Here is a 17,075-nt window from a genome sequence, read left to right as displayed (position 1 = left end):
GGGTCTACAATACAAAGACAGATCTCCACCTCCCCCAAAATCAGCAGCTTCAGTCCCCCTGAAGCTGCATCCATTCATCACCTACATACTTCTTTCTCACTATGTATTTACTCATCCAGATGTCCGCCATTATTGCAAGCTTCCCAGTTCCCTCCACAATGCTTACCTTTTACCACATGTTCTTGCTTTCCCTTTTCCTCTCTCTTCTTCTCTCTCCTCCCCTGTCCTTAGCCACTTCTAACATTATACTCCCTCATCAACATCCTGACCCTGAAGCTGTTGTTCATGATGTTCTTAGGTATATTACTTAATGGCTTTACCCCATTACCCACAAATCACATTTCAGTTTTCTTACTAATGATTGCAAGTCTATATTCATGTTTCTGTCTCAATTGGTTCAGTATTGCTTGCATTTTCTTGTATCAAGACATCCAATTATGAACAGACAAATTTCACTCAAGCATTTTATCAAACAGTTAGTGTGCATTTTAGTGCTTGTTATTGTTGGTATAATTTTTTGCTCAATATTTTGTTGAATTCCTCCCGTATTTTACAATTCAGTTATTGGGTATTTGGGATCAATTTTATAGTAATTTGACCCATTCCTTAGAAATTGTTGATTTCGAACTTTTATTCTGGGATTATATTGACATGCAGATTTTTGTTTCAGGATGGTGAATGTATCTCTCAGTAGGAGACAAATGCTGGAAACAACCCAATCTTGCTCAAGTGGTAACCCAATAGATGACTGTTGGCGGTGTGACCCGCATTGGGCATCCAACCGCCAACGGTTAGCTGATTGCAGCATTGGGTTTGGCAAAGCTGCAATGGGTGGTAAGGGGGGTCAGATCTATGTAGTCACTGACTCGTCCGATTCTGACCCAGTTAACCCTAAACCAGGTACACTCCGCTATGGTGTACTCCAAGATGAGCCCCTGTGGATTATTTTTTCAGGGGATATGACAATTAAGCTCAGATATGAGCTCATTGTTAGTAGTTATAAGACCATTGATGGCAGGGGAGCAAATGTTCATATTACCGGTGGTGGTTGTATCACATTACAGTATGTTTCAAATGTGATTATCCACAATATTCATATCCATAATTGTTATCCTGCGGGTAATGCGCTTATACGGTCCAGCCCCACCCATGTAGGGTATCGATCGAGATCAGATGGTGACGGGATGACCATTTTTGGGTCGAGTAATATTTGGATTGATCATTGCTCTTTATCTTCTTGTACTGATGGGTTAATTGATGCTACTGTGGGGTCTACTGCGATTACAATCTCTAATAGTCATTTTTCCCATCATAATGATGTAATGCTGTTAGGAAACAGTGATGGAGATGTATTGGATGGTGGTATGCAGGTAAAATTTACACTAAAATCAAACTTATTGCAGTATTCATAATTTGTGTTAATGGCTGAGCTTGAGGTGTTTTCTGGTATAATGATCTGAGCTTGAAAAACCCAATTCTGCATAGCTCAATTTTACAATGTATGGAAAGGCATTGGGTCCCTTCTCTTGACAAATGTTTGATCTGGCCCATGATCAGCTCTTATGTTTAGTCAAATGGTATTATGGTTTGGATAAGTGGAGTTCATTAATCAAAGTGGTCACCTCTTATCTTCACCTTTAGGGGTGATTCTGACCTTTAAAATTAAAGGACCTCAAATACTAGTTTATATTCGTTTAGTTTAATTACTTGATTTTAGGCCTCAGATTTGAATTTTTTTTTTAACGATTCGCTCCTCAAAACTATGTGCGAGTTTTTGCTCCGCCCCTATTCACCCTTGTATTTAAGTTAACAAATGGGTCAGTTTTATATTTGCTAGTATGTACTTCTATTTATTAAGAGTGAATGTATGTTTGTGGAAAAAAACAGGTGACATTGGCATTCAATGTATTTGATGAGGGAGTAGTACAGAGAATGCCTCGGTGCAGAAGAGGGTATGTACATGTGGTGAACAATGATTTTAGGTATTGGGAGATTTATGTGATAGGAGGAAGTGATAACCCAACTATCAACAGTCAGGGTAACCGTTACATTGCTCCAGCCAACCCATTCATTAAAGAGGTTAGCTATTCTTGGTTTTCTTTAATTATGTACTCTCTCTGTCTATATGAATTTGCTACACTCATCGGGATTTTGGTAATTGGCGGTTGGTTGTTTGTTGGGCGTTGGCTTTTTAATTTACTTGTTTGACTTGTTGGAAATGTTAGTCTTTTTTGTTGGCTTTTAAGTTAGCTGAAAAAGCCAACTGTTTATGGAGATGTTTTGTAAATTTAGGTATTAGTTGTTAATTGTTTATTAAAGAAAAAAAGGGTCAACAAGCCACAAAAACCAACAACAACAAAAAAAAAACTAACAGGAGTAGCTATTTATTTTGGCTTAAAAGCCTGTTTTACAGCCGGCTTAAAAATCATGTACCAAATATTTTTTTTTTGCTGTTTGACCAACTAACATGCCAAAAGCTAAAAGCCAATCAAAAAGCTAAGCAAAAAGCCATAAACCAAACAAACTCATTGACTATACTTAAAAAGCTCTCATTTTAATTTGCCTAACCTAGTTATTTTATTAGTAAATTTTTGTATTTTTGTACTTGTTTGTGTGAATACTCGGTCCATTATTAACTGTATTAATAATTTTGTACATGGAGCGGCTATAATGGACCTACATGCAAATTGCAAATATCAAAACAGTAGTACTCTACTCATAACAGAGCGCAAACATTGGACTTTTGGGACTTGGGACAACTGGTTTAACCAATTCCAGCTTTTGATTGAATAAAGTTCATTAGAAATGGAATCTCTTGTCAGTTCACATATACATGTAGTCATAGTCTGGAGTGGGCCTATCTGATGGTGCTTGACAGCATATTGAGAATCTTTTGTCTACCTTTTATTTTTCTTAGATTTTTATGGATTTTAAAATTCAATTATTATCTTTACTTTTTCTTGTAACTGATTACTTAGGCACTGGACACAAAATGCCATCAGTCACAGTGCCAGATTTTGGGTATGTCTACCCGTGATCATGCAGGGGGATATAGGCTATGTGCTTATGTGCACCTGGCACCCCCAATGCTATTAAATGACTTTCATTAGGTGGTAGGTGGGATTCAGGGGTCTATATGTACGCAATCATACTCTTGTAAGTTGTTTCACAATGCTATTAAAAATCTCAATTGGGCGCGGTTTTGGGGGTTAGAGTATGCAATGATATTCTTGTAAAAATAAACTTTGGTTCTGACGGCACATAGGCTTCTTCTGTTTGGGAATAATTTTTCCGGGTGCAAAATTCCATTTTCCCATTCTTTACTTGCATGTGAAACTTTTTTGGAAGTGTTAGAAATGGAGGGAGGAGGATATGCGAATAGACCAGGGATAAGGATAAGAAATTGTTTGATGGAAAATGTGGTACTCCTAAAATAATGGTTTCTACATTTCTCCCTAAATAAACCAAACAAAAAAAATAGACTTATGACAATATTTTTCTCAAACCAAGTAATCCTACTCATGTAGTTTTGTCAAGAAGGATAAAATTGGCATGAAAAATTAAATGACCACGAGTTACTTTGGACAAGATTAGTTCACACAAACACAACCACTACTTACCCCTTAATTAGAAATCTCTGCAAAAAGTTGCATCTTTTTTTATCGTGTTTCTATCACACAATTCACCTTTAGTAGTTTAATCTTTATTTGGGGTGAAATAGCTTATTAAATGTTGCTTTTTGAGAATTAGTGAGATTATTAGAAATCTGTTTTATTTGATTATATTGGGGATTTGAACGAATTGGAACTTCATGTACTTGCAAATCGAACTTGGTTTCCCATATGCCTACTTATTGGAACTTTTTTCACATCACATGTTTTCTTTTGGAGTTTCTTAAGTGGAACTGTTAAACTATTTTATTAAAGAATGTTGTGAAGAGCTTAATAAACTTCGCCCCTCTCTAGACTATGATCTTTTAAGTTTCGTTCTTAGCATTTTTAACGTGTCTAGGATTTTTCAACTTATGGTTTGAATTTTTATGAATGATTTGGTTTCATCTTACTTTCTCTCCGCCGATTGGAAGTTCTTTGAATTCTAGTTGTTTTGGAGAAAGGAGACTAGGATTTGACTGTGTTGTATGTTATAATTCATCAATCAGGTGACAAGACGGGTGGAAACAGGTGATAAAGATTGGGCTCATTGGAACTGGAGGACTGAAGGAGATATTATGATGAATGGGGCCTTTTTCGTGCCTTCTGGGGATGGCTTAAGTGCTCGGTATGCCAAAGCCTCCAGTACAGAACCCAGATCTGCAGCCTCCATTGACCAGCTTACCATGAATGCTGGTGTTTTTGGTGATCCCAGGTAATTATTGAAAGCATGCAAGCTCTTGTTCCATCTTATTGATATGCATTAGATTCATTAGTTATAGTAATTCTTTGATTCCCATTGAAACGAATTAGCAATGTGTCAATAAATTCAAGGGATAGAAAGCATTAGGAAACACAGTGTCACCGTTTTAGTGAAACGGATGGATTATACCTATGTAGTTATGTTTGAGGGTCAAGGGTCGGATCCGAGCATCATATTTTAAAAGATGTCAACAATCAACCTTTTACTTGTTCATTTTTCTTTTTTACAATTTCACTTTTGAAAAAACACCTCAAATTGTTAGTCACAAAGTTGAGAGGTAAAGTTTTTTTTTTTTTCCTTTTATTCCTATGGTGGTTTTTTGAAGTGACCCATCCATGTGCTTGTTATTGCCTTTACCTATGCCAAAGACATTACATTTGCCTATATCTAGCTCTAGTCTTCTCTGTGCTTTTGTTGCTGACTTTTTGCTCGAACTTGATACTTACTACCTCTGTCCCACTAGAAATGCTATATTTTTCATTTTAGGATGTCCACTCATTTTGCTACATTTCTAAAATTAGACCACATTCTCTCTTTTCAACTCATCTTCAAATGTGCCTTCTCTCTAATCCATCCATACATTTTTCACCAAATTTGTTTTTTTTGTTTTTTTTTTCTGACACTGAACCTTAAACCGCCGATTTGCAAAAGGTTGGTAACCTAGAGGAATAAAGGGCTACACTTAAAAAAAATTTCTTAAAACATATTTTTGCTTTATTTTGAATTGTGAATTTAGTTTCAATATGGTTAATTCTATTGGAGAATATATTTTTATGGAATGGTGATCTGAATGGAAATATACTTCAATTTGATAATCCAAAACATCTATTTATATATTTTTAGAATGATTAGCATTGCATCAACTTCAGGATATAAAAATTGTTGAAGAATAAATGATAACTGATGTAAGAAGGAAACAATGAAAGGGCAACACCCCTAGTCTCTTAAGAGTAGTAACTTCCAATTCCAAGATAGTTTCATCTTCCAAGACAGTTGGTCTAACAATGATAAATACCCTATTTTCATGCAACTTGAAATTCCTACATAAAATTGAAACGGCTGATAAGAGTCCTCGAGTAACATCTTACTATTCTGCGTATTAGTAGTATCAATGGAAAACTTATTACAATAGTCTCTTCAATTAGATTCAATATATAATGATTCTATGAAGTACTAGAAATACTATTGGAGTATTAGTTGTATTAATGGAAAACTTATTACAATACTCTCTTCAATTAGAATCAATATATTATGACTATGAATAGAACTAGAAATCTTAAATTGTCTACTCGATAAGTGTCCTTGTTACCAACTCTAGCACCAATGAAAAAGTGTTTTTCCCTTCTCCAAAAAGATTCCAATTTTTTAAACTTTTCTAATATGCTATTAAGCTCTAAAATAATCTTTTTGGGTGCTTTATGAAGCAAAACAAATCATTATGGGAAATTGGCTGCTAACAAAGATAATTCCAACCCATCTAATACAACAATACTAAAGCGCCTTAATCATAAATGATTTTGATCGGCTACACCCCATCTAGAACGAATCTACAAATAATGAATTAATTTCATTGATCATCTATATATTTGTTTACCTTCTCCATTCATGCTTATCTATTGTCATATGCTCTTGCAGATCCCCATTCTTCATGTCATTCCCCACTCTTGTTCTCCGTCCTGCCTCTTTCTCTTCTAAGCTCCTTAAACTTCAGTTCCTACCTACTCTTCAAACTGTTGCATTTTCAGTCTTTTTGCGCATGACCATACCAACGTTAACTATTTTCACCTATATTTGCCTTCAATATCTGCAACTCCATGGCCCTCTTTCATTTTGACTAGACAATAAATGAGACACATTTTGTGACCTCGTCGAAGGGCTTTTCCTCAAGTATAATTAAACTGAATCACACATATCATAGACATTGTCGGTTCAAGAAATTTGGTTGCAGTTTCATTAAGTCATTATGCTACACATGCACACAACTCTAGTCCCTTGATTTGCATCTCCGAATGATTTTTAAATTATAAAATCTCATACATACTTTTGCTGCTTGTTAATACAAGGCCTCTCAGCTCAACCCTTACTTTTTAGGCTATCACCTTCATCAAAATATATGGTCATAACCTCTTGGAATAGTGAGTTTATTGCATAGGTCAAATTTAAGAGGCTCAAGAGAATTTGTCCGTTCTTTTGTTCAAAACAAGTAAACAACTCAAAATGAGTTTGATTGGATGGATAGTGTTAGAAATAGAGGGTTTCAACCCATTTTGCTTAACTTCCTTGCTATTAGTGTTAGAAACAGAGAGAATAAGCACAATTAGAAAGCGGCAAGGAAGACAAAAATGAGAGATAAGAGCAAAAATGTGTTCTGGTTTATAACGCTTTGTTGTAACTGGTTCATTGCATGTGCTTGTATCCTCTCTTTTTGTATTTATTGTTGGTATGTGGACCTAACATGGAGGGGAAACCTCTCCAATTTATCTGCTTGAGTAGGAGATTTTGAACCCTCAAACTTCTGTGGTTGGAGATGGGAAGTTTACCCCTACTTTTATCACCATTTTTATCCATTGTTTGCTTACCAAGTCACCGTTCATGATCCCCACTATTTTCTAAAAAACCATGTTGTTAGGACGACACGGATGTAGTGGGTAATTAACTTAATGCCTGAAAACTCTATTTGTTATGAGTTCATGATAGTACAACTAATCCATGACCGAGGAGATTTATGCAAGTTAAGGTTAAGGTAGCAACCTCCTTATCTCTTTTGATAAGGGTATGGTTTGTCGTCATCCAACCTTTCCACACAGTCCTCCCTAAACTCTGATCATAGCTTCTATGAGCCGGATATACCGGAGATGATGATGATGATGATGATGATGAGGGATAAGGGATAAGGTAGCACGACTTGGCTAACTTAGGATGGACTTCTAAATTCTAACCATTGTAGCCAAACTTTATCCCCCGACTTTTTCTTCAAATGTTGCTTGTAGTTGAAGGCTTAAAGCAAAGAGATATAGTCCATATGATAAACTAAAATGTTTTTCGTTTCTATGAATACAGGGATTCCGCAAGCATGCCAAAAGGAGGTGGAACAAGCATGAGTAGCACCAATCCTAAAACTGGTGGCGATGCGGATTCAAGTTTCTTCGGCATGATGTTTGGCAATGGCAGTGCACCCTCCTCATCCAGAACGTCCATCGTCTTGGCTTTTTTTGTCGTTTTATTGTTGTGCGCTACTACCACCTACGACAATTTTCTGTCATTAACACTGCTATTTCTATAGTTATTGATCAAATTTGAGTTAGCTTAGCAGTTTCAAAAAAACAAAAAACAAAAAAAAATCTATCAAATTCTTCCTACGGCAATGTAATCTTCTAACATTGGTCATTGGGGATTGATATCAAACAAAAGAATCGACCCCAAACAGTATGAACTGTATATTTTGGAATTCTTAAGAAATGGCTAATCTAATCACTAACTAATTATTAAAAAAAATGGTTTTGAAAAAAATCCTAATTAGTCATGTTTCTGCTTGTCTTCATTTGAATGTTTCTTAATCTACTATTTTGTATTTTGTATTATAATATTAATAAAAAATAAGCCGCATCTTTCTTTTTCTCTCTCCTGTCTCTTAAAAAATCCTAACTTCTATTGGAATTATCAATAACCTCTTGGTTCATGGTAAATCTCCAATTTTTCCGTTTTAAGCTTTTTCAATATAATTAGAATAAATATTTATCCTCTTTCTATAGGAAAACTGTTCTATCTATTCATTGGGTTGATTCTATAGTTTCTACCCATATATTGGGTTTTGATCTCTCTTCTCGTGAGAGTTTGGGGTTATAAATTTTGTTATCTAGTTGATTTGTAGGTAGAGATTAATGCGATAATGCAGCAGACACCAAAATTGCAATTACCATCAACTACATCAAATTCAATTATATGTCAAGACTACAACAGATCAAAACACCCCCTCGTAGAAGGCTGTATCAAACAGCGATGTGGAAGAGGATATTTAGAATTGTTAGATCTCATATACAATGATCGTAATTTTGTTACTTTTGAATTATATTTGGTTAAAGTTGTTATGTACTTGCTAATTTTTATCTCTAATGTATATGTTGTATGACTCTTTATTAATGAATCTGGTATTATTCAAAAAATAAATAAATAAAAAATAAAAAAATGTTTTCTCACCTTGCTTTTGAACGTAATTAACATTAGTGAATAACTATTTGTGATATTTATTGTTTTTTTTACTGTATTTTTCTTTGAAAATAAATAAAATAAATAAAATTATCCAATGCAATTCTATTTTTAAATTTAGGAAGAATTAAGATTAATAATCTGATTTTTCACTCATCTATTGTGAATTATTTAAACTTTGAATTATCTTTTTATAAATCAACCTTTGTCCTTAGTTTGTTGTTAGCATACTAATAGGACATGTTGATAGCAAATTAAGAAAAAAAGTTAAATTATTAGAAAATAGAAGGATATGCTTATTGCAAACTAAGGACAAAGATTAAATTATTAAAAAATAATTCAAAAGTGAAATTATTCACAACGAATGGGTCAAATTTTAGATTATTAATATCAATTTTTTCAAAATATTTATTATTTTAATTTTGGTGATAAGGATTTGTTACAACCTTATTAGGACCAAAATTCTAACATTATGTGATGAAGGGATTTATTTTGAACTATGACTAACCATTGTTTAATATTTATGTAATATCAAGGAAGATAACAATTTTGAGTTTACAAGCAATTGTATCACCTTCAATTCTATTTAAAAATAAAATGAGATTGAAAATTGTATTAAACAACAATAAGAAAGGGAGTGTGTAGACATGTTCGATTTTATCTACAATGATCATAATTTTAACAATTAAGTATAAAATGAAATTAAATCAAAATGTTATACTTCATTGCTAGTTATTAATTCTAATGAAGTTATCATGGACTTATTTATCAATCCATCACATTTTAGTGACACTTATGAACTTAAATTGATTTTTGTTTCAAAAAAAACCAAAACAATTAAACAAGAGCTTAACTACATCTATTCACTGGATAGTTTACTCGCGTAAAGTGATAATTGATGATTAGTTTTATAAATAATTAAATATAAATATGTTTTTGATATGTAATTGTTAAACAATAAATATGCGTAATCTTTATATTTTCAATAGTATTTTTAGTGGGTAGTTTATTCGATGAGTAAATTTTTTAAATTCTTAAAATGTGCAAATTTTGATTAGCCAATGAAAATAAGTTTCAATATGTCAATTTTTTTAGCACAATTGAGACAACTTAAACATGTTTAGCAACACATGTCACTTTTAACATGTGTAGTATGTTAAACAAATTTTTTTTTAAAAAAATCGTTATGTTGAATTTATTTCCAAGCTGATTACTAAAAAAAATAGTAATAATTTGGTATTATTGTTATTTTTTAAATGAAGGCCTTAGAGTCGGTGGTGACGGTGGGAAAACAACATGAAAAGAGAATTGAATTAAAAAAGAATAAATAAAAGCAAAATGGTGATTGGTATTTGATGGTCACTTGTGTCTTGTGCCATGTGCACATGTTATTTGCTAATTGTATCATTCAATTAATATTAGATGGTCCACATATGACATACCACACCTTACACCTAGCCTGTAATTACAATTGTTTTAATAACAAATTTTACATCCTAGTATCAAACTTTCTTGAAACGTTAATGGTAGTATTTTTATAAAATTTTTTCATATGATAGTATTTAATTTATACTTTATTTAACTGCCGTATTATTTTCAGTTAAATTGTTGTCGATTTCCATTTAATTCATTATTTTTGTTTCTACCCTTATTAAGTGTTGATTGTTGTCTTTATAAATTGCCCTAAACATTTGATAGCATTGATAAATTAAATGGCGAATTAAACGTCAAAATAGTGAATTAAACATTTGAGAGCATAAAAATAGTTTAGAGGCCAACTATAATGACAACAATCAACACTTAATAAGGGTGGAAACGTCAAAATGGTGTATTAAACGGAAATTGACAAGAATTTAATTGAAAATGATAGGCAGTTAAATAAGGCATAAACTAGATACTATCATATGGAAAAATTTTATAAAAATACCACCACTAACGTTTCAAGAAAGTTTGATACTAGCATGTAAAATTTCCATTGTTTAAAACTAATTCGATATTTATCCGACTTGGTATAATTAAAGTTTGATTTTGAGTTCAACTCGAACTTTTAAATTAATTTAAAATGATGTAAACGCCAATATAAATACAAAATTTGATTCTAGTCTGACCAAAACCTATCGTTATAGAACACCTCTAGCTGTAAGCCTCTAATCCATCTAATGTTCATTAATTGACAGACTGGAATTTTGTTGCACTACATTTACCGCTTTTATTTCACTTTTTCGTTTTGGTGAAAACTTGCTTGATCGTGATCCTATTTAGTGTATCTTATTCATAAAAAGACTATAAATAGGGTATGGGGAGGGAAAGACGGCGGCAACTCATATCCATAAAGAAGAGTGCGGTCAAATGAGTCCCTCGGCTCGAGAAAGATAAAGAGTTGTAATTATACGAGAAAGATAAATTAAATGTCTATAAATAAAATAAATAAGTAGAACCAACTGTAAAAGAAAACAAAAAAATTAATAATAGAAGAAACGAGAGAAGCAAGAGGGCAAAAACACCAAAAGATAATTTTAGAGGACATAGACATCAGTGGTCTGTAGGATTAGGAATGAATTTTAAGGTTGGGAGTGTAGAATTAGATTTTGAATTTTAGGTGATTATGATAATACACAATATGTTGTTATTCTTTAAATTTTTATTCGTCCACATTTTTTTTAGCTTGTTTATAATGTGGTTTAGGGTTTAGTTGCGACATTTTCTGAATTTGAATAGCAAATAGTTTAATTGAACTTGTGTATATTGTTGATTCGTAGATTATTGTTTTAGAACTAACTTTGTGTGTAATTGAGCTTTGGTATTTTGTTGATGTTTGCCCCATGCTTGATGTTTATCCATTTAGGGTTTAATGTTCCCACATCACTATTTTAAATTTTTAGAATGTTAAAATTAGTACTTTTTTTTAATGATGTAATTATTTTTTTTTTCTTTGCAGTATTGGTGATGAGAACACTCGTAATTATAATTGGTAAATCCATCCTGCTTTATTTATTTATTTTTTTATGTGATTTTGCCTACCTATTAAACACAAATCAAACATTAAATTTGTATGGCTAGTATTAGTAACAAACTATGTTAAATTTGTGTAGATATTTTTATAGGATTTATAAATAGATTTGATAAAATCTTGTGAATTAATATTTGATCTTTTTGAAATGATAAGAGATTTCATGTATATCTTTTAGCTAGTATGTTATCTTATGTCTTTTTTATGGAATTTCTTATCTTATTTATATTTTTTTAGAATTTATTATCCTATGTATATCTTTTACCCTAATCCTATTTTACTATACATTTACAATTTTCAACCCAATATAATATTTTCAAAATGTTATTTTAAACTATATATTTTTTTGACCTTAACGGTTTGCAGTTCGAACCAATTTGATTCCGGTTCAAAAAGGTTTTTCGGCGGTTCGGGACCGCTATGGTTCCGAGTAATTTGCCCTATAGCCATCACTAATTGTGGGTAAGAGATAGAATTGTGCATTCAATTATTTTATTCGGTCTAGGATCAGTTGCGATTTTGATTTAGTTAAGTTTTGAGTAGGTGAGAATTTAGGTCTAACTAAGAGTCTGTTCAGAGGCAAAGTAAGGTACAATTAAATATTGCAATTTTCCAAGTTATGCAACATATCATACGAATTCAAATTTGACTCGGTTGAAGATTAATTCAGGTATGATTTGATTTTGGGTTCACACTTATTGCTTAAACTCTGATTGAATTCAGATTTGGCAGTTAATTTTACAAAGATAGAGTTTGATCGATAGAAATAGTTTGTTGGTTTAAATTCGCATTATGCAAAGAATGGTGATTTTTTTTTTGAAAGGTTATGTAAAGAATGGTTAAGTTACATTTAGTTTAATTTTGAATTAGAACACAATTGTTTAAGAAAAAAAATCAATATACGATGAGCAATTTGCCAATACATAATTATATTGCTAAAAAGTAAAAAATCATTTTCGCTAATACAAAATGATCAATACTTGATAAATGGTTCAAAGCGGCTCAATTAATATTCAATTAAAGCAAATAGGAGTATGAGTTAGTTAACACAAGTATTTTAAGGACAAATGAAATAATTACAATTTGTTCATGTCCAAATTAATTTGGCTAAAGGATATGTTGTATTTTTACAATTTATAATTTCGATGCATGTCAATTTGATAATGAATTCAATTTCATTTTTAGTAATCTATTTAAAAGAAGGTTCATCTGAGAATATTTTTGTCAATTTTCTTGTTTATTCCAAATCTATTTCCATTTTCTTTAGAACAAAGGCATGTGAATATGTGATTAATTTAAAAAAAATTTCAATCAATCATTCCCATATATATTCCACACTATAACCCCTTAATTTTATATTCCCATTTACAAAATGTCCAAAACACCCTCACTTAAGAAACAAACCAATGTTTTGTAACCAAAAAGCCAATTTTTTAGGCAAGAATTAACAAAACAAACAAAACCCAACAATAATTATTATAAGAAAATGTACATTTTCTCGACTTTTTCATAAAAAAACCAAATTCAATTCTCACTATACATTTCTTTAGCCCTTGCGTTCCCCTGGCTTACGGGCTTACCCAATAAAATATTAGTCAAAAGGTGTTCAAAACAAATCCGAAAATTTGATATTTTTCAGATTTTATAACTGACTTTGACTTAACCCGACTTCAAAAAATCATGTAAAAATCACTATTGATAGAAGAATCGATATTAAACCGATCTGAAACACGTGATTCAAAATTAACCCAATAACACGAATTAATACCATACTTAAACTAACGTAGAGAAGGGTTTCATCTATTTACAACCATTTTTCATTGATTGTAGTGTGAAATTTATTGGACTTCCTTGTTCCTTCCCTTATCATTACTATTTACTACAGTTCTACAGTCCTGCTCATTCATTCCTCCTCACATTATTGATTATATCAGTGACAATATTTATTCATAATTCCTTTCTCCATCAACTTTCTCTTCTTCCCAAACATCCCATTCCACCATTTATTGCTATTAGCTCTTCAAAAATAACTTCTCTATCTAACCCATCAATCAATACTAAAAAAGTTGCATCTTTTTTGGAGCAGAATTCTTAATATGCAAAAAAATTAAATACCCACATACATATTACTGCAAATCTCCATTGTTGTAGTATGCTAGTAAGTAAAGTTTTTTTTTTAATTTTAAAATTTAATTTAGTGCATGATTTAAAAACCCAAGAAAACTCCATGTTATATGCACAAAATAGTATAAAATATTTATGGGTATTTGTTTATTTCACATATTTCTGGGTAACAATGCGTTGATTCTCACATTACCTTGTTTTTCTGCTGTCTGTTTGTTGCTATGTCTTTTATTTTCAGGTATCGAGATGATGATGTCGGAAAAGTTAGTTAACTCAGTAACTCAGTGGTCGATTCTTAGACTGACTCGCCGAGTTGGGTTTTTGGTATCTTTGACATTATTAGCTTTATTGTTGGTTTGGAGCATTGATCAATCTGCAGTTACTCTTGTACTAGATTTTTGGAGGTACCCAGAAGAATCTTTTACTCAAATACTTGAAAAATCTACTAATTTTTCTCTTTCATGTTCTCAAAATTCGACATTATGTAGTGAATTTAATGCTACCCATGTGAATTTTGTCAAAGATAGCAATGTTATTTTGCCTAGAACTGAAAACCCAGATGAGATTTTGGTTAATCAGAATCAGATTAATGCCAACATTCAATCTGGGTTAGTTGATAGAATAAGTGATCTTGAGCAATCTAAGGGGATTTCAGGTCATGTTTTGGGTAAATTTGATCCAAAAAATGAATCAGGAAACCCTAATCATGTGTTTGATTGGGTTTCAGTTGAAATTGAGCAGAATTTTAGTTCAAATCTTTTATCTAGATGGTTGGCACCAGGGGCTGATCCTTGTAAAGATTCTAAAACAGTTGATATTAAATTTGTTAACTTTGATGATTGGAAACCAATTGAATTATCAACTGGGAAATCTCATGAGGTGATTTTTCAAGCATTAGATGAGTTCGGAAATCTTAATTGTATTGGGGGTGATTATTTTGAGATTGATTTGTCTGGTGAGTTATGGAAATCCCGACCACCGATTAAGGATTTGGGTAATGGAACTTATTCATTTACTCTCCAAGTTCATCCTGATTTTGCTGGCACTTATAACCTCACAATCATCCTACTTTTTCGGCATTTTGAAGGATTGAAGTATTCGACTGCTCGATTTGGTTATGATAAGCAGCTTCGAAACTTTTCGGTTAGATTTTCTGAATCTAAAGCTGCATTGCCTGAATTGCATGTGTGTAGAAAGTCTGATTTTGGTAGAGATGTTTGGGCGGGGAGGTGGACAAGGCATGCTAAAAATGATGCTTGTGAGATTAGCAATGATGGGCGATATAGATGTTTAGAGCCCGACTATCCTTGCGCTAACCCATGGTGTAACGGCTCATTGGGAATGCTCGAAAGCAATGGGTGGGTTTACTCCGCCCATTGTTCTTTCAAGCTGTTTTCTTCGGATGATGCTTGGAATTGCTTAAATAACCAATGGCTTTTCTTTTGGGGCGATTCAAATCATGTTGATACAATTCGCAACATTTTGTTCTTCTTTCTTCGAGTGCCATACCAAGAACTAGACGCGGTCTCTAGACGTTTTGATAAGAAGTTTACGAACCCGAAAGATGAATCACAGTCTATTAGAATTACAAACATCTTTAATGGTCATTGGAATATGACCATGAACTATCAAGGCTTAAATTCACTATCCAATGAAGGATACCGGGATTTGGTCAAGAGCTTCTTCAATGGCTCGACTGTTCCTGATACTGTTATATTCAATTCCGGTTTACATGATGGGATTTATTGGAAAAACGTTAGGAGATTCATTGGCGGAGCAGAATTTGCCGCCTCATTCTGGAAAGATATGATAGACGGTGTAAGGAACAAGGGTTTAAACGCACCAAATTTCATTTTCAGGTCAACAATCACGACAGGAGGATATGCTCGAACGCTTCAATTCAATCCTAGTAAAATGGAGGCTTTTAACGGCATCCTTCTAGAGAAACTAAAGGCAGTCGGATTGGTTACTGGGATTATAGATGATTTCGACATGACATGGTCATGGCATTTTGATAACAGGTGCAATGATGGTGTACATTATGGAAGATTTCCGGCCAAAATGAGATGGAGAGATGGACAAATCGGGCATCAGTATTTTGTCGATTTAATGCTCGGTCAAGTCCTGTTGAACGCAATGTGTGCACAATGATACAGTTATCGTACTGAGATTCATTTTCAGCCGACATTTCAAGGCTGGTGCGATCCCACGCCACAGAAAGGATCATTAAATTCGAGTCATCGAGCTAGTTTGTGCCTCGCCAAGTGGCTTTGATCAGATATGGTTACATGAGCAGTAGAGCATTTGTATAATTTGTCTAGTCTAGTATGTTCATTTTTTCATTACATATTCATATCAGCTGAGCTGAATTTTAGGTTATATATGTGCATATTAGTTAAGACTACGTTTCAAATATAGGTATATTCGTATTGTTTGTCGAAACATTATGTTTATGCCTCGTCTCAGTTGAAACATATACTGTTTTGCTCAAAAGGAACGTAAATTTGATTTTTGTTGACCTTCCCTCTTCCCTGGGCCTACCTGAACAAAAAAAGTATTATTTGTTGTCAAATCTTGTCGACTAACTCACGCCACAACAAGAAAGAAGAGAGTGCATAATGATTAATTAGTGGGATAAGAAGCACTACTTGTATTTGTTACTTAATGTAGTGGTTGTTGTTTACTTCAACGAATTAAAAGAAGTACGTGTCTAAGGAGCTGTTGGATCTTGATTAGATTGCATAATAATAAATGATGAATACCCTACAGATGGATCCACATGATTATGATTATTTTATATGAATATATGATTGATTGAGTATAAATTTGATTTCCATGGGTTAAAGTTGTATTAGAAGCCAACTACCATCGCTCTGTTTCGTATTTCGTATGAATTATTGTAGTTGGTTATTGACTGTTGGCTTGTTTGACTATATTCGTTAATTGTTAATCTATATGTTTGAATTAGCTCTTATGGAGATATTTGGTAAAATTAATTATTGGTTGTTAATTATTATGAAAAAAGGGTGTCAATGATTACTACTTTAGGCGTTAGATTAAAAATTAATTTTTCAGTTAATTTAAAAATTATTTAACTTATATTTTTTTACTGTTTAACTTATCAAAAGATAAAAATCACTAAAAAAATCAACATAAAAGTCATTTATACTCCTAATTGTCTTTCATCAATGCGTTAAAGATGTCATCCTCTCAAACTTTTTTCTTACATACTTCTATAATATAATGATTGTTTTACTAATAAAGTTATTGTTATCAAAATTAAGAAACCTAAAGTTTAAACATTTATCTTCTTTTTTTTGGA

The 17,075-nt window shown here is 32.5% G+C and overlaps 2 protein-coding genes across 2 annotated transcripts; both read left to right on the top strand.

Annotated features, from left to right (window-relative positions):
• On the top strand, nucleotides 1–8,433 carry LOC130825703 (probable pectate lyase 18). Its single transcript, XM_057691065.1, has 5 exons — nucleotides 1–298; nucleotides 671–1,370; nucleotides 1,888–2,079; nucleotides 4,160–4,365; nucleotides 7,474–8,433. The coding sequence occupies exons 1-5, from the start codon at nucleotides 102–104 to the stop codon at nucleotides 7,694–7,696; spliced, it is 1,518 nt and encodes a 505-aa protein (XP_057547048.1). The 5' UTR covers nucleotides 1–101; the 3' UTR covers nucleotides 7,697–8,433.
• A 5,014-nt stretch (nucleotides 8,434–13,447) lies between these two features.
• LOC130825940 (uncharacterized) lies at nucleotides 13,448–16,174 on the top strand. Its single transcript, XM_057691391.1, has 2 exons — nucleotides 13,448–13,787; nucleotides 13,992–16,174. The coding sequence occupies exon 2, from the start codon at nucleotides 14,000–14,002 to the stop codon at nucleotides 15,902–15,904; it is 1,905 nt and encodes a 634-aa protein (XP_057547374.1). The 5' UTR covers nucleotides 13,448–13,787; nucleotides 13,992–13,999; the 3' UTR covers nucleotides 15,905–16,174.
• The last annotated feature ends 901 nt before the right edge of the window (nucleotides 16,175–17,075 follow it).

This window comes from Amaranthus tricolor, chromosome 10 (genome assembly GCF_026212465.1).
Source record: "Amaranthus tricolor cultivar Red isolate AtriRed21 chromosome 10, ASM2621246v1, whole genome shotgun sequence".
Lineage (NCBI taxonomy): Eukaryota > Viridiplantae > Streptophyta > Magnoliopsida > Caryophyllales > Amaranthaceae > Amaranthus > Amaranthus tricolor.
The sequence above is the reverse complement of the archived record's forward strand: the minus strand, read 5'-3'. Positions and strand labels throughout refer to the sequence as shown.